The sequence below is a fragment of the Tenebrio molitor genome, chromosome 2 (assembly GCF_963966145.1).
Source record: "Tenebrio molitor chromosome 2, icTenMoli1.1, whole genome shotgun sequence".
Classification (NCBI taxonomy): domain Eukaryota; kingdom Metazoa; phylum Arthropoda; class Insecta; order Coleoptera; family Tenebrionidae; genus Tenebrio; species Tenebrio molitor.
The window spans coordinates 21,337,625-21,359,588 of NC_091047.1; the positions used below are offsets into that span (position 1 = coordinate 21,337,625).

General features: G+C 37.6%; 2 protein-coding genes, 2 long non-coding RNA genes and 1 pseudogene across 5 annotated transcripts; 2 read left to right on the forward strand and 3 right to left on the reverse strand.

The window, feature by feature from the left end:
- The first annotated feature begins 2,332 nt into the window (after window positions 1-2,332).
- Window positions 2,333-3,439, forward strand: LOC138122688 (uncharacterized). The gene has a single exon (XM_069036942.1). The coding sequence runs from the start codon at window positions 2,333-2,335 to the stop codon at window positions 3,437-3,439; it is 1,107 nt and encodes a 368-aa protein (XP_068893043.1).
- A 1,323-nt stretch (window positions 3,440-4,762) lies between these two features.
- Window positions 4,763-9,623, forward strand: LOC138122628 (uncharacterized). Of its 2 annotated transcripts, XM_069036885.1 has the most exons (3): window positions 4,763-8,920; window positions 8,987-9,052; window positions 9,158-9,623. In XM_069036885.1, the coding sequence occupies exon 1, from the start codon at window positions 4,763-4,765 to the stop codon at window positions 6,344-6,346; it is 1,584 nt and encodes a 527-aa protein (XP_068892986.1). In that variant the 3' UTR covers window positions 6,347-8,920; window positions 8,987-9,052; window positions 9,158-9,623. The 2 variants fall into 2 exon arrangements, with proteins under 2 accessions (XP_068892986.1, XP_068892985.1); XM_069036884.1 differs by having other exon boundaries at window positions 4,763-9,052.
- A 787-nt stretch (window positions 9,624-10,410) lies between these two features.
- On the reverse strand, window positions 10,411-10,562 carry LOC138125137 (U1 spliceosomal RNA; annotated as a pseudogene).
- A 2,383-nt stretch (window positions 10,563-12,945) lies between these two features.
- Window positions 12,946-14,664, reverse strand: LOC138122631 (uncharacterized). Its single transcript, XR_011156562.1, has 3 exons — window positions 14,086-14,664; window positions 13,874-14,026; window positions 12,946-13,176 (listed from the first exon to the last, which is right to left on the reverse strand). It is a non-coding gene; the product is annotated as an uncharacterized lncRNA (long non-coding RNA).
- Window positions 14,665-17,183: 2,519 nt separating this feature from the next.
- LOC138122632 (uncharacterized) lies at window positions 17,184-19,154 on the reverse strand. Its single transcript, XR_011156563.1, has 4 exons — window positions 18,004-19,154; window positions 17,838-17,948; window positions 17,612-17,764; window positions 17,184-17,560 (listed from the first exon to the last, which is right to left on the reverse strand). It is a non-coding gene; the product is annotated as an uncharacterized lncRNA (long non-coding RNA).
- Between the last annotated feature and the right edge of the window lie 2,810 nt (window positions 19,155-21,964).

Consider the following 21,964-nt stretch of genomic DNA (forward strand, 5'->3'; position numbering starts at 1 on the left):
TAAACGAGTAGGCCGATGTGTCAGCGTATTTTTGAAGGATACCAATGCTCGACCATCGACCGTCTTCTGTTTAGTAAAAACGCTCAAAAGTCAAAATGCGTTATTCGTTATTAAATTTAAGCGCTGCACGATTGAGCGTATTCAGCGTATTACGTGCGTGCTTACCCTTAAAAAATAAACTTAATTTGGACACAATAATTGTTATGTACACTAGTGCGTAGCGAATTTCATTTTTTTAATTAATAAGAAAATTAGCATAGACAATATAATATATTCAATCCGAAAAATACTGAAGATCCTCTATAGGCGTGTTGGTAAGATATTCGCGTTCAATCCAAGGGGTCTCGAGTTCGAATTGTTGCGAATCCAACTTTTTTTTGATTTCGTAATATTGCGCAATTTAATGTATTATTGTAGCTGATTAGAAATTATAATGGACAAGACCTAAATAGCTCAGCTAGTAGAGAGTTAGACAGATAATTACAAGGTTTTGAGTTCGATTCCTATCGCCGCCTTTTTTTATTGAGAATGCAGTTGTTCTTAAATCTGAACTGGTGAGATCTCGAGTGGCCATAGAGATTGAGGACCCACGAAGATTGACGGACAACTGAGTGCTGCCAAATATTCTCAAAACATTTCTCGGTATTGGGACTCTTCCATCTATTCATGACTTACAGTAATATCGAACAACAATGACCTGTTCTGGTGATTCGCCAAAGGCTCACGAGTCGAAGACGAATTCAGGATTGATGGTCGTGCCGATGATTCTCTTCGATAGACACATACCTATAAACGGTATAAGCTGTCGTGAAAGAGGAGATGCTGTAAGAATTGATCGGATTGTAGTCGGAATGAAAACGGGGAATGTTTTGCACTTATTTTTATCAATTCTGTAAATATTCTGAATCCAAGATTTACCAATTATTATCCTGGTCCAGAAATAAAAAAGCCATTTTGGAAATTTAAAAACAAGAGCTTTTATTTGTTTAATATTATTACCGGTCGCCACTCCGACTGGTGAATTTTTTGCATGTGCCAATGCTTTCTCCAGAAGTAAAAATCCATTTTGGGGTGTCTCAAAACAAGGAATGTTGTAAGGTTTTTTGGGTGCTTTTAATGTAATTTTGTTTGATTTTGGATGATTTTCCCATGTGCCCATTTTCTGGTGGTCTATTGAGTCTCGAGTATTTTTTGGGAGCATAAAAAATTATGATTTTTAAAGGAATTTCACCACATTAGTTTGTAAGGCGCCAAATATACCTCTTTGATTTGGTGTTGTCTTTCTCTTTTTTTTGCATGCGCCAATTGGTCTGGTCCAGAAATAAAAAGCCATTTTGGAGTGTCTAAAAACACGGTATGTTGTGAGTTTTTTAGAGTGCTCGTGAGATAATTTTACATGATTTTGGGAGATTTTAACGGTTTTTTCGTGTGCCCAATCTTTGGTGGTCTACACATATTTAGGAACTTTTGGGGTGGATAAAAATTAATGATTTTTGAGAGGTTTTGGGCCCTTTTCGGTTGTGTGCATTTGGGCAAACAGCTAAATTTGTAAGATTTTGCCTTGATTTTTAAGACGCTTTAAGTTGATTTTCATTGATTTTTCCATGCGCCAATAGGCTTGGTCCAGAAATAAAAAGCTGTTTTGAGGTGTCTGAAATCTAGAGATTTGACAATGGTTTTAGAGCAGTTTTGAGGTAATTTTAATTGATTTTTGCATGCGCCAATTGGCTTGGTCCAGAAAGGAAAAGCTATTTTTGGGGTGTCTAAAATCAAGGCATTTTGTAAGTTTTTTAGATCTTTTTCGGATGGTTACTTTCGGGAAAACAGTAAATTTGTAGGATTCTACCCTGTTTTTCGTGTGCCCAACTTTTGGTGGCCTACACATATTTGGGAACTTTTGGGGTGGATAAAAATTAATGATTTTTGAGAGGTTTTAGGCCCTATTCGGTTGTTTGCTTTTGGGCAAACAGCTAAATTTGTAAGATTTTGCCTTGATTTTTAAGACGCCAAATGTCCTGGCCCAGAAGTAACATTTTACATACTACTAATCGCGATTGCTTTGCTGAAAGAAAGGTATGACGATCAACGTTTGATCATAAAAAATCATATTCGCGCGTTATTCGATTTACCCAACGTCACAAAAGATTCTCCCGCGTCTCTGAGGCAACTTATCGACAAGGTAGATTTGCACTTGAAAGTGTTAAAAACGTTAGATGCGCCGACGGAAACATGGGATCTTCTAATAATCCATTTAATCGAATTAAAATTAGATGCATTTACCATGCGGGAATGGGAAACAACCAACAAAAAAACGATGCCAACGCTAAAGGACATGTACGCGTACCTCAAGGATCGCTGTCGCGTGTGGGAAGCGATCCAATTTCACAAAAACCCCGAAAAGAACCGTGACGTTCAATCCAAGTCAAATCCGCAACAGAAATCAAAAGCGCCGTTCACGAGATCTTCCTCCAACTTGGCTACGCAACAGCCCTCGTGCAAGTTGTGCAATCAAAACCATTTTATGTATCAATGCAAACAATTTTTAAATTTGTCCGTTTCGGCTCGGATCGCCGAAGTCAAAAGGTTAAAATTATGTTTCAATTGCTTGAGGAGCACCTCACATTCCGCGTCCCAATGCAAGTCAGGAGTTTGTAAAATTTGTAATAAAATGCACAACTCATTGCTCCATTTGACGGAACCCGCAGCACCTGTGACAACGAACGCGGCTGAAGACACCCCGATCGTAGCTAACCATCACTGTCATAGTTACGAATCGCAGGTACTTTTATCAACAGCAGTCATTCTCGTACGAGACAACACCGGCCAATATCAATCGTGTCGCGCATTGATTGATGTTGGGTCTCAATCCAACTTCGTAACGATCGAAACTTGCAAACGTTTAAGGGTCAATTCGAAAGAAACCAACATCCGCGTCACCGGAATTGGTAATGCTAACGGCAGCATTGTCAATAAAATCGCCAGTCTGCAAGTCAAATCATTTCACAATGCGTTCGGTGCTAACTTGAATTGTCTTGTAGTACCGATCATAACTCATTCAGTGCCGGCGGAATCGATAAATGCAAGTCTCCTCCAAATCCCAAATAACATCAAGCTAGCGGATCCGCAATTTCATCGTTCCGGTCCCATAGATATTCTAATCGGTGCTGAAATCTTTTGGGACCTCCTCTGTGTCGGTCAAATCAAGGCCACCAAAGTGCACCCGGTTTTCCAAAAGACCCACCTGGGATGGATAGCCGGGGGCGCAATGCGTCTACCTGCCAAACTTCCGCAAAATTCCGTGACGAATTTACACGTCGTAACCAGCGCAGTGAATCCGCTGAACGAGCGTGTGAGACACATTTCATCTCCACCGTCAAACGCGACAATGACGGCCGATTCACAGTCAGACTACCATTCAAAGACAATTCAAAAGAGTTAGGGTCGTCTTATGACATCGCTTTGAAAAGGTTACACGGTCTTGAAAGACGATTAAAAAGATCTCCGGATTTGCGCGTTTCCTATCAATTGTTCTTGGACGAATATCAATCTTTGCATCACATGTCACCGGTAACAATTGAAGATCGCGAAATGTTCTCCAACGACGGGTATTTTTTACCTCACCACTCGGTAGTAAAAGAGTCCAGTGTTTCCACTAAATTGCGCGTAGTCTTTGACGCATCGGCCAAAACCTCTAACGGTGTCAGTCTAAACGACAAATTAATGGTAGGTCCGGTGGTACAACAGGATCTCTTTGCTATCATTACGCGTTTTAGGTTGCATAACATCGTGATATCCGCGGATATAACAAAAATGTATCGGCAAATACAATTGGACAAAGAGGACAGAAAGTACCAACGAATTTTATGGCGTCGCGACCCGTCCCATCCGGTTCAAGTTTACGAGCTTAACACGGTTACCTACGGCATGGCGTCATCGTCCTACCTGGCTACGCGATGCATACAACAGGTAGCACTGGAAGAAGGCTCAAATAATCCCGAAGCTCAGCGGTCAATCATGCAGGACACGTATGTGGACGACCTGCTAACTGGAGCAAAAACGGTTCGCGAAGCGCGCGCGTTACGCGACAATATAGTGGCAATCCTTGACAAAGGCTGTTTCCCGTTAAACAAATGGGCATCAAATTGCCCCGAGCTATTGCCCACGTTAAGTGAAAATGAAGTCATGGTGAATTTCGATAAACATGGCGACTCCAAAACATTAGGTCTATTATGGAATTGCACACATGACGCGTTAAAATATTCCATATGTCAGATCCAGTCAGGAAATCGGGTAACCAAGCGACGAATCTTATCAATCACCGCGCAGATTTTTGACCCTCTCGGTCTTGTGGGTCCGGTCATCCTAATTGCAAAATTAATGATCCAATCGCTATGGTCGTTAAATGTTGGGTGGGATGAGTCCGTCCCAATAAGGATCCTGACTACCTGGGATTCATTCATTGCCAGCTTACCTGAATTGAATCAGTTGGAGATTCCTCGGCAGGTAACTTCGAATCAGAATCCCATTGGATTCGAACTCCACGGTTTTTGCGATGCATCCGAACGCGCTTACGGAGCATGCATCTATATCAGATCCTTAAACACCGCGACACCCCATCAAACCCGGTTACTTTGCGCTAAATCTCGAGTGGCACCCCTCAAGACAATAACTCTCCCTCGCTTCTCAAATCGTTTTGTCGTGGTTAGCGGCCGAGCCAGCGACTTGGAAAACGTTCGTCGCAAACCGTGTTTCCGAGATTCAGATGTTAACAAAAAATTGCGTCTGGAGTTACGTCAACACCAAAGACAATCCCGCTGACATAATTTCGCGAGGCTGTTCACCCCGCGAATTGATTGATTCTCCATTATGGTGGCACGGGCCATCCTGGTTGTCAGACGAGGCACAGCATTGGCCGAAGTACTGTCAGACGAATCCAAACTTCGCCAACGATCAGGAGTTGCCGGAACAACGACGTGTGGTTGCTGTCGCGATAACTTCCGAGAAAATGTTACCACCAGATTTTTTTACTCGATTTTCATCGTTGCGCAAACTACAACGCGTGTTGTCGTACTGTTTACGATTCGCGGAAAACTGTCGAAAGCCCATCACAAAGCACACCGGTCCCTTGAAAGTATCTGAATTACAAAGATCAATGCTTATCATCCTAAAAAACGTACAGCATCAAGCGTTTAGTACCGAAATCAAAGAACTCGAGGGCGGTCGTCAAGTCAGCAAGAAAAGTCGTCTGATATCACTCAACCCTTTCCTCGACGATAGCGGACTCATACGTGTCGGAGGTCGTTTAAGAAATTCCGGCGCTCATTCGGACGTTAAGCACCCAATAGTGTTACCTAAGTGCGAAATCACCGAATTAATCGTTCAATCGGAGCACATCTCATTATTGCATGCCGGCCCTCAGGCTACATTGGCCTCTCTGCGACAAAGGTACTGGCCCATGTCGGGGCGCTCCGTGGTGCGACGAATCATTCACAATTGCCTCAAATGTTTCCGAGCAAACCCGACGACATCGTATCAATTAATGGGTGAGTTGCCCAAAGATCGCGTTCAACCGGCCCGACCTTTTCTCAACAGCGGCGTTGACTTTGGCGGTCCAGTGTACCTGAAAGAGGGTCGAGGTAGAGGCAAAAGGACGGTAAAGGGTTATATCGCCCTGTTTGTCTGCTTTGCGACCAAAGCGTTACATTTAGAGCTCGTCGGAGATTTGAGTTCTCAATCGTTTTTGGGCGCTCTCAAACGCTTCATATCCCGTCGCGGGCACGTTGCAAATTTATATTCGGACAACGGAACAAATTTTGTGGGTGCTCGTAATGAATTATCCGAACTTGGCGAAATGTTAAAGTCGCAAAAATTCGAACGCGATGTAATTGACCGGCTAGCCGATCGTACGGTCCGGTGGCATTTCATTCCTCCCCATAGTCCCCATCACGGTGGGATATGGGAGGCAGGTATCCGGTCCGTAAAGTCACACCTTAAAAGAGTGATTGGTCTGACATCACTAACATATGAGGAGATGCACACGGTATTAACACAGATCGAAGCCTGCCTGAATTCACGTCCTTTGACACCCATCTCCAACGACCCCAATGACCTAATCGCCCTTTCCCCAAGCCACTTCTTAATAGGTGATCTGCTCACTGCCCCCGTGGAGCATGACGTAACGCCTTTGCCCATCAACCGGCTGTCTCGATGGCAATATGTGGAACAACTTCGGCAGCATTTTTGGAAAAGGTGGTCCGTGGACTACCTGACGCAACTACAACCCCGCCGTAAGTGGAACCAGCGTCTTCCAAACATCGAAGTGGGCGAGTTAGCGGTCATCAAGTAAGACAATTCACCACCCCTTCAATGGCGCTTGGCACGTGTCGTTCGCCTACACCCAGGAAAGGATGGTTGTGTGCGTGTGGTGACTTTAGAAACTTCAAAAGGTGAAGTGACCCGCTCAATAAACAAAGTGTGTGTTTTACCCATGGCCTCTATGTACATTTAACCAGTGAGAGCGTTCGAACTTTTTTGAACTTTTAGTGATAGTGCCTATTTACCCATTTTGGTTTGTTTGTTTGTATTCATTTCGTTTTCTTTTGTTTTTTGTTTTGTCGTTTGTTCTTTAGTCATAAGTTTCAATTGTACATGTGCACACCGATGTGTCATACATAATTGATTTGTATATACCGTTTAAATTTAATATTGAAGGAAGCCTTCAATGAGGGGCGGGATGTTGGAGCGGCCGGTCCAATTTAGTTTATGACGCCGCTTCCAATATTCCTGTCGACAATCATCCCCGGTGCCGGTACGTTGGTGGTCTCTTTCACAATAGTGGGAAAGTCCCGCCATCTGGCTCAGTCACATCTTGCAAAAGACCACCAGCGTACTACCCATGACGGAGAGGGGGTGCGAATTTACTTTTTGTATATTTTCGTTAGTTTTAAGTTAGTTGATAAGCAAATGTAGAACCAGAAACACCAATACATCTAATTGTTGACCATCTTGTCTAAAGAGATAAAGAGTTAAAGGTTAATGTGTTAAAGAATTTAAAATTTAATTCAACTTTCTCCCATGAACAAACTTAATTTATTTTACAAAATTTGTTTCGCGAAATCCCATTTAAGGTGATTAAAACATATAGATAACTTATTCAAAAATAAATTATCTTAATATTTTCTACTTTCTTGTACTAGCATGAAATTTACTAAAAAACTATATAGACGCTACTGGGGCGTATTCTGTAACTGCTCCCCTAATTTTTAAAGGGCGTTTAATTAAGTTGTCATAGCAATGACCAATCAGGACGTGAAATTTTAAATTTTAAACGACGCTAAAATTTTAACGCCCCTTTAAAAATTACAGAATACGCCCCAAACTCTTACGAAATACTTGTTTCCAGTACTCGGTTTTAGTAACTGGTACGAGTTACTGGCATCGTGTATCCGAGCCTTTCGGGCGCGCTGGCTTTTGTGGGACGAGTGACGTAAGGAACGAGTCTCCATAAGCCAGTAAGCCCAGTAAAGATTAATTGCTAAGCGAGTTGCATACAAACTTTTATTTACATCTTCAGCCTTTAAATTTCGTTTTTTAATTATTATTTATGTTTATAAAAATTTTGTAATGAAAGGCGGTGGGGCGATTATAACTACGTCGTCATGGTGTTGAGATAAACAACAAAAATACTCTCAGAAGTATTGTGAAGATTGTTGCAAAAAGAAAGAAAAGAAAGAATGGCTTTAATGCCCGAAGAAGATTTTGAAGCGATTTTCCTGAAATCCAAGAAAATACCCACGGAATTACCAACGCTGCAAGTCCGGTTCTCTACTGATTCGATCCCAAGAGCGATGAAAATGACTTTCTAAAACGGATCAAAATGCATTATCAACGTACTGTCGCGAGCAAAAAATTCTGGTCGTCAATGTCATTTCAAAATTTGGTTAGATTGTCACAAATTAAACATTTTTCCCTGCCTGATTATGCCCACGTCAACAAAGTGTTAAAAGATTAAATAATTAGTGTCAATTAATGTCATACAACATGATGATAGGTTATGATTTTACGATCGTTTTACAATGGAGCATTTTCCATTACGTTAAAACATGATTTTGACGACCAGTTTTTTTTTGCTCGTGACAGTATGTAATTGCAACAATTGATGGGATAATAGTTTGTATATCCTATTCATGTTGGATTGAACATCAGTGGTGCAAATCGCACACATTTGGCATTAACTTTCATATGAGTTGTCATAGTAACAGGTCAGGTCATTTGCACCACAACTGTTCTTCCCAACGTGAATAGTTATTTACAAATGTGGAACAAATAAAATATTCAACAATACGTAACGTAACGGGTTTTACTGGCGACAGAAGGATATGACTGGAAAGCCGAAGGAGAGCCCTTTTACCCTTTTTATTTTGATGAGCATCGTAAAATATTACAGGTCTCTTCTACGAGCCTGTAAAATATTACAGGGCTCTACCCGTAACTACTCATTTACTTAGTTAGAGGGCGATTCAAACCAGAACAGGATAAGGTAACTAGATCAACACACTACGTATAGAGGTACCGCCATTAGTGATTTTTTATGTCTGTCCTTGTCGCACAATCTACTCAAACTGGGGATAAAAAAAACACAATCCAAAAATGATTTGACGTAATTTGACAAAAAGTAGTGTCATTATTCTGCTGCATATTTAATAATCCTCGTTGACGATTCATCTAACTTATTATTTCGTTACAGTTTTCGTTTGTGTTTAAGTATTGTCATTTATTTCTTTGTTCTCGTTACATCTTTTAACTTGGTTCAGTTACTTGCGTTTATTTTAATACTTTAACATGGTCAGTAACAAGTGTTGTGTTAGCGGCTGTTCAAGTTCTAGAAAAAATGGATTTAAATTGTTTTATGTTCCAAACGGTAAGACACCCGTTACATATACTCGTAGCATATACTTATATACAGTAACAAGCAATTTAATATTAGGAGTCAAAAACAGAGTACGGAGGGAACAGTGGCTAAAAAAATTGAGACTGTCTACAAATCTGCTGTGTAAGTATCTACATAATAAAGTAATAAAGTAAAGATTTAGTTTTTCTTATGTTAGGTGATATAAGTAAGTGGCTACAGTATACTTAATATTATTTTCATTTGCAGAAACATTTTAGTAAAGATGATTTCTTTTGGGCTGAAGATTTGCAGCGATTGAAACCTGAAGTTTTCCCTCATCTGTTACTGGAACCTATGAATATAGGTATATTTATTATAGGTATTTTTGTGTCTGATAGTTTAAACAGCTACCTATACCTATAACTTTTTTTTATACTATCCCTCCGCCACATTAGTAATTTATTTTATTAACAATAATTATGTACTGTTTCAATATCTAAACTTTTTTCCTAGATTTTAGTTACTGTAGATCATCTTGCAACTTCATTTGTTTCCCAACTAAACACTAAAGCCTAATCCCGAAACTCTCTTTAACCAAAACTACCCTTTTACGAATCTTCTGAGAATTATTAATTGTGGTCAAAATGTGACAGTAAAATTATGGGAATGAGAAGAGCAGTTCAAAATATTTTTTAATATTGTATTTTTAAACGATTAAAAATTTGGTAACTTGTTTGGGTTTTATTAGTGGTTTTTGTAAATTTTAATTAAAAAAATATCTGCAACCAGTAAAACATTTCAGTTAAAAAATTTTGATTAATAATGGGCGACATAACCTAACAAATTTTTGACATTGTAGTAATGCCATTATTTCATTAAAAAAATCCCCAAAACTATTGTCTTCCTTATTTCACTTGTGAAATTTGCATTTGATTTCTTTATCTTACAATCCACTCTCGCGAGGAATGGAATGGCGGTACCTCTATACGTAGTGTGTTGATCTAGTACCTTAGAACAGGACATCACGTAGTCTGCGTAGAAAGACGTCGGCTCAGTCCATTGTTTCAGAAGGGAAGCACGTGTATTACAGTGGCGGCGTTAGAAAGTAAAATTTTTCCCGTTTTTACGCTTATTGTTGTCTGTCAGTTGTGCTTGTGTACTACTCGTGTTGTGTAAAATAAAAAAAAGCCCTGATGATAATTCAAATCAATTTTGCCCATTCATTTCGTAATGTTTATTATTTTAATCAAGTAGTAATAGTTTCATACGCCACTGGTCACTTTAACGGCGCGCATCTTAAGCCCCGCCCTTGTCTTGTTCTGGTTTGAATCGCCCTCTACCAGTTATACCACAAATGTCTGTAAGCTGTCATTTACGTAGAAGATGGAAATAAAATTACATACCTTACCTACACAGAGATAAGAAATTGGAATAAATGTATGACTGACTGATGAAACTGTGTAAACTATAAGTACTAAAAGTGCTAAAACTATAAACATTTTAGTTTAGATTAAATTAGACCGGGACAGCGCGCACGCAGTCCCGACTACCAAAAATTGTGCGCCCGAGTTATCCGCATTAGGGATAATCGCAGGGGTCAGCCCGACCTCGGTGCAATGGAAGGGCCTCATCCTGGGGGAACCGCCTTGTTGATCACGGTAGAGGTAATTTGAATAGAGAAGAACCTGCCACGTGACCTTTGCTGCGCGTTGAAGTGGAAGGGGTACCGAGCGCAGTGGCGTAGCAAAATGTTTTTTCCCAGCTATTTGACGTTCGACAAAGTTTGATTTATGTGATAGGATTTATTATTTTTATAATTTATATCAATAGATAGGTACTAAAAATTATTGAATAAATTTTAAAAATTTGCCTACGTCACTTTGACATTATTAGACACGCTAAGGTGCAAAGTTTGATTTTGTGTTGTCATATCTTTCGAAATCAAAACAAGTAGGTTCTTTTCGAACTATTGTTAGTGTACCTGTTATGCAACAAGTGTCTTTATGCCGACTTCGCACTAAATAAACGCTAAATGTTTCTATTTTTGAATTGTGTCATTATTTTTGAGGAAAAGTAAAAGTAACAGTGTTTGCTCTAATCAACGTTTAAATATGGAGAAATTATTTATAAAAATATGAATGCAGTAAGTGCAACAAATTATAATAGTGATAATAATAGTTTATTGTTTAACAGAGAATAATTCCAGAAGAATACAAAACAGAAGTCTTTACATGGGAGATACTTTAAAGAACTGGAACAACCAGAAGTTAATATTCAGGCCTCTCATGCATGGGTTTTATATTTGCAATACAAGATCGTGTTATAAATACAAGAAATTATAAAAAACACATATGCGGTTTACACATCATTTCTTCTTGCACCGTTTTGGCTCAAAGCGAATATAAAAAACGTCACGATATATTCGCTAAAATTATACACATGAATTTGGCTGTTAAATTCAATTTATTAAAGAATACACAACCACATTATAGTTATACACCAGAAAGTTGTTTGGAAAATGACAGTTACAAGTTATATTTTGATAGAACAATTTTAACTGACATTCATAAAGCATAACAGACCAGACATTATAATTTTAAATAAACAACAAAAGCAAGCATATCTTTTAGATATAGCTGTTCCAAATTCACACAATATAACACAGACATATAACACAAAAATTAATAAATATTTAGAGCTCTCCGTTGCTATGAGAAATCTTTGGTGTTTAGAAAAAATTTCGATTTTACCACTTGTAATTTCAGTAGCGGGAATAGCACCGCAATCTCTTTTTAAAAATTCTGGATTTAGATAACACATTGGTAGTTGAAATTCAAAAAGGTATATTATTATACTCATGTCACATCGTGAGGAAGTTCCTTAACATTGACACAGAACATAATACACAACAGGAGGCGACACGCCGGTAATTATGTTGATAAGCACTGCACTATTACTTGATAGTAATATCCGTAATAGTGTATGTACTCCGGCAAAATTGCCGTGCCGCCGGGTGGAGGTGGGATACGAACAAGAAACATAAATAATATCAACCAGAGTCAGTGTCATCACTTTCACAATCAGATGCTTCAGAATCTTCACTGTCACTGAAATCTGAATCACCAGTATTCACTTGAAACATCATTTCCATTGTTTCGTCCATCAGGTGTTCCCTCTCAATATACTCTTTTTCAATTCTTTGAACATGATTGCAAATTCTGCTCCATTCTGCTGATGTGACAGAATCAAACCGTGTTCTAGCTAATTGCTCCACATCATCCAATTTAAAAGATACATTATTAGCAGCTACCCAGTTTTTGACAAGTGCCCAAATTTTTTCTATTGCATTTAACTCAGGATGATATGGGGGTAATCGCAGCAAAGTGTGCCCATGGTCTGATAAAAGTCTATCCAATCGATAAGATGGCTCTTTAGTTTTATAGCGTTTTATAATTTCATAAAGCTCTGGTTTGGTCATGTCTCCTTCAAAATGTATATTCTTTTTTCGTAGCCATTCAATCATTTCCTTCTTTAATGTTGCAGATGTTGGCTCTTTGTCTTCTGCAACTCTAACATTATGGTAGGATGCGTTATCGACCACTAACACAGAGTTATTCGGCAAATTAGGGATTAATTGAGTTTTTAACCACTTCTCATAGTTAGTAAAATTCATATCTTGATGATAATCGCCTGTTTTAGCCCCAGATTTAAATATTAACAGGGCGTTGGGTATAGATCCCTGGCTGCCTCCTGCATGAACGATAATCAAACGCCGTCCTTTAGAAACAGGAGCCTTCAGACCTGCATTGGATCCATCAGACCATTCTTTTGGAGTTGTGTGCGAGGAATGGATGTATGTCTCATCTGTGTATATTATAGGCCGATTTTCTAAACGAAATTGTCTTATTTTTCGCAAGTATCGGCTGCGAGCAGCCCTAATTTCATTGCTTTCCATTAACACTTTCCGTTTAGTGGAAGTTTTTCTCCACCTGTACACAAACGTATTTAAATAATTATAAGGTCTATTCAAAAATTACATTTAATACTCACGTGAAGCCTATTTTTTTCAGAAGAACATGCAAGGAAGAATAACCTCCCTCAAATGGTACATTACATTCTTCTAATTTTTGAAAAATGCCTTTAATAGTTGGACGTTTCTTTTCCACTAAATAATAATTATTAACTATTCTGCGGACCTCTTCTTCTTCTTGTGGTGGCAACGTACTTTTTCGACTACATCTTGGCCGTTTTTTGTGAGGAGTCGAAAATGACGTGCTCGTCCCGACCTGTAAATAACAAATATTAAGCTCAAGATAACTCAAAGAGAACTGCGCTACAAACATATGTATGTTTCATTTCAATTAAAGTTTTAGATTATTATTCCTAATACGTACACTTATTTAAAAAAATGTAACAAACTGACAGTAGTGTTCAGTTCATTTATAACCTAGAATAGATTTACTCTTTGGATTTACTACGACAAATCACAATATTGCCAACTAAAATTTCAGATTTTCATAGATAGTCCGAATTGGAAACAATCATAAATGATGAAATGCTGTATAAATTGTTTTTTTTTGTTCGACACTGTCAGAATTTGAGAAATTTCTCCTGTGTGAGTGGATTTTGATAAATGTCACAATCTGTCAAAACGAAACGTCAAGCTAATTTTAAAGATTTTAAGCGATTTCGAGCCTTTAAAGGGCTCGTCGAACAAAAAAACGTTGTATTCAACTCGTTCTTGTGTAAATTGAGCCTTTTTTTGGCACTCGCGTTTCACTCGAGTTTTAAACTGGCCCACTCATGCCAAAAAAAGCCCAAATTACACACGAACTCGTTAAATAAACTACTATTTCTACCATTTTAATGACATTTTTATTTGACGTGTGCTTTTGTGTCAACTGTTTTATTAAGAATTGGTAAAACACGGTAGTTGACACGTGATGAGTGTGCACTTGGCACGAATAGTGATTAGAAACGTACCTTTACTTCATTTGATTGCTTCACAATCCTTTTATATGAAGACTCTGAGATTCCCGTCGCTGCAATGATCCTTTCTTTATAATTCTTCAATGGTATTGTAGGACATCCAATCGTTGCTTCATTTTTCATGAACTCGATTAATCTGGATATAACCTAGAAGTAAAAATTTGAAATGATTAGAAATTATTTTAGGTTAAGTTTAAAATACTCACTTCTCTAGTTTGACTGTGGATCACTTGTCCTTTTTTCCCAATGAGTTTTTTGTTCATTTTCAAAAAGAGCTGTTTTATTACTATACAAGCGACAAAATCAAACGCGAAACACAAACAAAATAAACCAACACCAAGAAAACAGAACCTGTTAACTGAAATTAAATGGCCGCACAGTTTCGAGTTTCGACTTTCGTTTCGCTGTTGCGCACATGACTCGCCACCTCCCCTTTGAGACCAGAAATGGACTAGCCCACCCAATTTCGTCTCCTGCGCATATCACGTGAGAGGTTCTTCTCTATTCAAATTACCTCTAACCCCTACGCCAGGTAAGTATGCTTTGCCGACGTCTGACAGGGGTAGTTATAGTGTAACGACAACTTCACACTCGTTACCACTAGAAGGCAGAGACATCTACTAACGTTTGGCCACATTACATTCTGTGGCCTAAAACTAAAAGGGCTAATAACATTTTTACCATTTATGCACGATTATATTATAATTTGACAATTATGCACACATTTTCTTGACATAAACGTCTCTTTATGGCCCACGGACCACTTTATGCCCGTGGGCCATAAAGATATGTCAAATAAAAGTCGCAAATATTTTTGGTGAAATTCCGAACCTTCCGTACCTTAAACTACCTAATCCCGAATGGGGATTACTCGATACTGGACACTCGTTTCTGCCGCAATGCCGCTTTCTCAGCCTCGTTCATCATTTCGTTAATGAATTTATAATGGAAAATTGCAACTGGCAAAATGGCTACGGTTGTTTTCACTGTTCCCAAGGTTACGCGCAAAACTAAAAAATTGACTGGAGCACTACGCGATGCGAACATCCGTGATATGAGCAGACAGTTCTTTATTAATTTTTTTAAATGTTAAGGTCTTAGGCCCTAATCGTGCATAAAATAGTGTATGTACTGCGGGCGTGAACTGGCTTTTATGGCCTTCAGCGTGTTTTTAGCAAAATCACACCTCAGACCATAAGAGGGCTTCTTACGCCCTTAATACATAAATAACTATTTTGCTCGGTGTAAATATGTTTTTACACTAATAATCAAATTTCAGTTCACAAGATCATTCATTCATCATCATTCATCATTCATACCCAGAAAAAAATTGCCCTATTAAACACTTTTCAAAGTAGTAAAGTTAGACATTTTACAACAGTTACTTTGAAATTTGTGATGGCATAGATTATGTCACATAGAATCAATTTAACCCTACTATTAGCGTCGCGGGTTCGATTCCGACCCAGGGCGAAATTAAAAAAAAAAAAAAGCTATATTCTGTCTCGTGATTCGGAAGTCACCTTAAGCCATTGGTCCCGGTCTATTGAGTTGGTCATCATGCCCCTCATAGATTTGTAAACCAGTCCCACACTGTGTAACAATTTTTTTTTTTTTTTTAATGATAATATGATATTTTAGACGGCAAGTGAAGTACAGGGTTATTCTAAATGATTGTAGTCGAAGTAGGCGTGAAAACTGAATGTAAAATTTATGGTTGCCGCTCCACATAAAAAAATCATCAAAATGATGTGTTAAATTGGGTGCAAAACAACTCACTATTTTTAAAATTGATTGTAGAATAACTCAATATTTCTGGATTCAATCGTTAATTTAACAAAAATAAATAAAATCCTCATCACCGCACTTTTCACCTAAAAAAGGACAGTGACAGCGACACAACTGACAGTTCACATGAAAGCGGCAAAAACGTAATAACATGGGCATGGCCTACTTCGACTACAATCATTTAGAATAACCCTGTATATCCTGTTCACGTTGGATTGAACATCAGTGGTGCAAATCGCACACATTTGGCATTAACTTTCATATGTGTTGTCATAGTAACAGGTCAGGTCATTTGCACCACTACTGTTCTTCCCAACGTGAATAGATATTACAGTTATTTACAAATGTCGAACAAATAAAATATTCAACAATACGTAACGTAACGGGTTTTACTGGCGACAGAAGGATATGACTGGAAAGCGGAAGGAGAGCCCTTTTACCCTTTTTATTTAAACCAATCATATTAATGCATATTAAAGAAATAACGTAGCAACGGACGAATATCAGCGAGTATTCTGCTCTAGTTCAATATCCGCGACTATTTCCTTCCAAAAATTTAAGCCAATCAAAAAGCTCGAATATTTGAATTTTAGCCAATAGCGATCGAATTACAGCGATAATACTGCACTAGTGCAATTATCGATAATTTGCACTAGCGCCAAATTTTCGCGTAGTCCTAATTAAAAAATCATTTGGTATTAATTTTATATTTTAAAAAGAATTACGTTTATTTGTACTTACTTATCATGTAAATTTTTCTCAGGAAATAGTCTGCCAAAATATCCTCTCGTGCATGTCAATTTGTCGATAATTTGACATTCACTCGGGATATTACTAGTGAGTATACGGTGCTTTTTTTTTAATGCTGGCTATTTACATGATAAAAAGTTTACGGTCTGTTAATAAGCTTTTTAGCAGGAATTTTTAAGTAAAATTTGGCAGAATATTAGAGTAATATTTAATAAGTAAATCTCAGTTTGAAATTATTTGATAATACATACTAGGGCGCTGCTGAAGCTTAGGGCCTTTTCAGCGCTGAGAGGATCTTAGTTAAACTAAAGACTTAGCTTCATAAATAGAACAAACACTTAATATTATAATAGTATATTTTGTGTAATTGCTTTATAAAATGGTCACAATAAATAAATTGTTGAATGTGATGTGCAATTTGAGTTCAGCTATCGTATTATTCCAGTAATATGAATAAAAACTAGTACAAGAAATAGATATAGGTAATGTGCAAAGTTTGCAAAGGTTGTAAAATTGTAAGTATAGGCCGCGCCAAACCCAAATAACCACCACCTGTTGAATTAAGTTGGTGAAAACAAAATTACACTAAGTGTATAATGGCAATTTTGACATTACTAAAATGCTAGACCAATCAAATCTAAGTACACAACGTTGCCGGTTGATTTTCTGGGTAGAATGCAGTGTTGGTGGTTATTTGGCTTTGGCAAAGACTATTATGTGGTTCGATCAGATCTGTCAAGTTATTAATAAGGCCCGGTTGTATAAAGCGATGTCAAGTCGTTGTTAAAGTTAACATAATGTCAAGCGATCTGATTGGAGGATATTTAACATTTTGTTTGAATCAGCCAATTAAATGGGCGGATTTCCGACTTGACGCGTTGTTAGCTGACACCATGTTAACTAAGCTTTATACAACCGGGGCTTTAGTGTAATAAAATCTTACGAACACCAGATTAAAAAATATTATTCATGTTGAATAAGACAATGACTGAGCAACGTGTAGGTACCAAAGATTTAAAATGTTCTTACAAATAGATTTATTTGTTCAGTTGTGTTATTAAGTAATGTTGCTAATTCGTGAGGCTAGTTACTCTGTCTTAAATTGTGCAACACTAAGGCGTAACTAGTGGCTGTTTTCAGAAGCTGCAGGATTATTAAAGTTATTAATTGTAAATTTCGTACTTGATTACTTACAGAACCTGCTAACTTACAATCCATAGTGACTGAGACGAACTGCATCTTAAACGGTTTCAAACAATTTTCCAGGAAAATTAGTAAAATTTGTTTGTTTCTGAAATCCCAATTGTACCAAGAGCACTTCATTAAAGTATCGAAAACGCAACTTGTCTAAAATTTAAAAATTATCACGTCATATTCAAAATAAATAATGTATCTAAATGGGGCAACTAAAGCTACGTACTTCATCAACAAGCATTTGACCAGCTTCACAGCAAATAACAACAATTAAGATATTGATGGTTGCAACTGCACCTAAACGAATTTTCATAATGGTACTTGAATCTTCTAGAACCTAGAAACATGGCCCGTTTAAAGGAAGCTTATTTAATTTTTGAATTAGAACTTACAAGTTCTAACAAGAATAAGACCCCGATTGAAATCAATACTCCCAACAGTACAAATATCGGTACCAGAGATGTTGCAGTTTGCAGAAATTTTTTTATTGTTCTGAAAAAATAAAAAAAAATATTTTTTTTCAATAAACTATCGAATTTTACCTTCCCAAAATAACATGATGTTTGATACAAAAGCACAAGTTTCTAAAGATCTTATTGTGATAAACAATCTTTTCGCCGTTGGTCATTTTCTCGAAACGCAGATCATCGTCATTCATTTTTAAAATGTGCTGATTAATCAATGAGACTTGCACATATACTTGGACTATTCCGTAGCTCATAAGACCAGGAAATCGAATACATGTATATGCGATAAATGGAATGCCAGAGTAAAGTAAGAAGTTAATAACAATTTTTGAGCGTCTATCGAAATACTCCTCAACAATTAAATCATTAATAAACCATTCAATATTACTACCAAAAATTGGTAACAATACTATGCCACACATCATCGTAATTGCGAAAACAAAATACATGTAAATATTGATCCGGGTAGCTTTCTTCACGATAAAACGCTCTGTTTCTAATCCCGCACTATTTATCGGCAAAAATGAAGTATACATTTCTTTTGATAGTTCCAACATGGCATCTTCGAAAATAACGACGACGAGCATGGCTGTGATGGACTAATTTCATAACTAATTTCATTTTTGATAAGTATTCGATTACTTACGTATGTAAATAGAACCACACCAGTAGTGTATCGCATTATCAAATCTACTGTGAAATTTTTGATAATGTAGACAACGATCACCAAATAAAGAAACGAGTACAAAATGAAACAAAAAATGTTGTAGCATTTGGCAATTTTGTGAAAGGCCCAAACCACGAATAATTTTCTTAAACCCAGAAACGGGTCGTCGGATTCTGAAATTAATAACTTTCGTTAGAAGAACAGAACCTAATCTCTACATAAAATTACCGTTAAGAAAAGTTTCGTGTTTGCGGTTTGAATTGTTCATCTCGTTCGTTGAAACTGCAAGACAAATTCTTTGTCTCTGGCTTAATATATAATTTCTCTAATGATCTTCTAGTTAATGAAAGTTTTTACATTTCTTATCCATTAAGAAAATGAAATAAGAGAGTAGGAACCTAATTAGTGCTTTCTTAAATGTAAGATTCATGAAAAATAAATGTTATCAAGAAAAAAATATTAAACTTTTTTATAGGTACCAAAGTAACAGGCATCAAGCGGGCAGTAAAGTAAGGTCCTCAGATTTTCAAAATAAAATTTTTGTTGATACAGGCTATTAGCAATAAATTTTTATTAATTAATTTTATTAATGGATTGTTTCACTAATGGTCCTGTGTCAATATCATCAGTGCGACCTTGATGAATGCAGTATGAATGATATTGGGTGATTCAAAATGATTTTATAAGGGCATTGGCGCACTCGTCCTATACAAAACTCCCCTACGGGTCGTTTTCTACACTTGGGACTCGTGCGCCAAATCAACCCTTATAAAACTTGTTCTTTAATATACTATTATTGCGCAGAACTGTCAGAATAAAATAAACAATTTGTTGGAAATATCACAATTTTAAAAATCGCAAATATCTAAAACAATTACTAAAAGTAAAACGGTATCGTAGATAAGATGTTGTAAGACATACGTGTAAAAAGCTCCTTTTTTGTTCGACACTGTTAGAATTTGAGAATTTTCTCCTGTGTGAACGGATTTTGAAAATAAATGTCACAACTTGTCAAAACGAAACGTCAAGCGGAAAAATTTAGAAAACAATCACTGTATACCTTATTGAATGATAAAGTTTCAAATATCAAACTTACGTACCCAACTAGATACTCCTATTATTTATAAAATTTTAATATTCTCAATCAAATGTTTCAATGAGAAATGAAATAATCAAATTGCAACATTCTCTACTGCCGTAAGTTTGGTGTTCTCTAATTTTTGACGGATTGTAATCTACCTGAGGGGATGGTCCACTGCCTCGGCATCAGTCGTAGAGCAATTTGTGTATTGGTGGTTCCTTATCGAAAAAAATAGGGCGCCAGGGATTTGGTTGAAAAAAAAGTTTAAAAATTTAACTCTGTGTCCAAATCCGAAAACCTCAGAAGAAAAATTCCGGCAATTCAACGATACAAGATTGTTGGAATAAACGTATATTGATGAAAAATTAAAAAATGAACATAAAAAGAGTATTTGGTTTGATAAATGAAATTGTAAAAATAAAATATGATTAATTCTAGTAAGCCGCTACCATTTAAAAGTAAAAATAAATTTCGATTCGGTTTCTGACCCGGGAATTTGTCCTATATTAGAGCGCGTGGCCACGTGTCGTACAGGGCGTTAATTTACTTCAAAAATTTTTGAGTGATACGAGCGAACAATCAAGCGTCAAGTAGCTAGGCCCTTCACAAAGTTTATTACAAGTTTGTTTTATAAAAATTTAGCGAACTTGCGCGTCAACTAGGTAGCTTGGATTGCGCAGATTAACGGAACAAATCGTCCGTTTCTGGTGGCAAATTTCCGCTAAGAATAAAAAGCTCTGACCGTAGTTGCTGCGGTGCTGGCCGCTGCCGGAAGCGGGACTCCGGGACTCCGGTGAGGGTGGGCTTTGGCGGTGATGATTGCGCCTGCGCGGAGCGTTGTAAGTAGCTCGCCTCAAGGATCCGACGGTAGCTCCTGTAGGATCACGGATTTGCCTTTGGAGAGTCCGGGGTACGAAGACGTTATTTGGCGATAGAACGAAGATAAAAAGCGAGAGTGACGAGATAAGAAAAAAAAGCCTGAGTTTTTACTCTGGCCTTTCTCGGGAAATTGTTCAGCGAGATGTCTAGTCGTGGGTGTTCTCGACTGCGACTACAGGATTGTAGCTGCTTTTCCCTTTTGCGGCACTTAACGGTAATCTGACGGTAACGTTCACCACGTAAACAAACTTGGTGCACACGCAAAACGGGGAGAGAGCTAAAATCTCGTATCTCTCCCTTTTATTAACTCGGTGTTTTTGTTAACTCCACGTGAAATTGAGTGGGCCAATGGTGTACTGCCGTATGCTGCAGTCGCAGGAAAAGTGGGGTGTTGGATTTTAATGAGAGAAGACAGTTGACAGACCAAAATAAACAAAGAAGTAAGGTTTAGTTAAATGAAATTGATGGAAAATTGAGAAATCAGCAAACCTTTGCTCGCTGAGTCACACGGAGAGGACAATGGGCATTGAAATTGAACTAGTTTCGCCCACGGACTAGTTCGCGGCACGAAGGAACGAAAGCACTCAAATTGAGGCTCACGGTGCCCGAGTGTGGGCCACCAGGGTAAAGTTGAAAGGAACAAGGTGGCTAAACTACCCTGCTAGTAAAGCTGTTTCCGTAGGTGACTGTGAAAATTTATTCTGACTTTTGGAAGACTCCTACTTCCCCTTAATCACAAAGGGTGGCGATATTCTTCAGCCCTTCACCACAGGGCGATGAAGATGAGGAACTTTAAGAGAAAAATGCGGAAATGAAAGAGGTTGATGATGTAATTATATCAAGTATCCATCGAATTACCGGAGAGGACTATTTTAAACAATTGTTTCTGAGGCAGAGTCAAAACTGTTTTTCAGCATGTAGCGCAAAGGAACCCTCAACACAAAAATCACGACTTTGGAATTTTTTGATAAAAATGGGGCGCTTTAACCCGTTACAGGATTTTAAATGATGCTTTATTTACGTGTTTTCATTTTATTTTAATTAAGTTTTAATTTCTGTCGACAATTTAATTCATGTATAAAAAATCTCATAACGCGCTGTGATTTTGTCACTTTGACAGCGGATAAAAGTTTGCCCTAACTTTTATCCGGCAAAAACACTCAGATAACTTATACATTTAGTTGCTGGGCATCTAATACCTTTAATACCAAATAAAAAAATTAAATTTCTATTGTTCATTCATTAAATTGTCTCGCCGA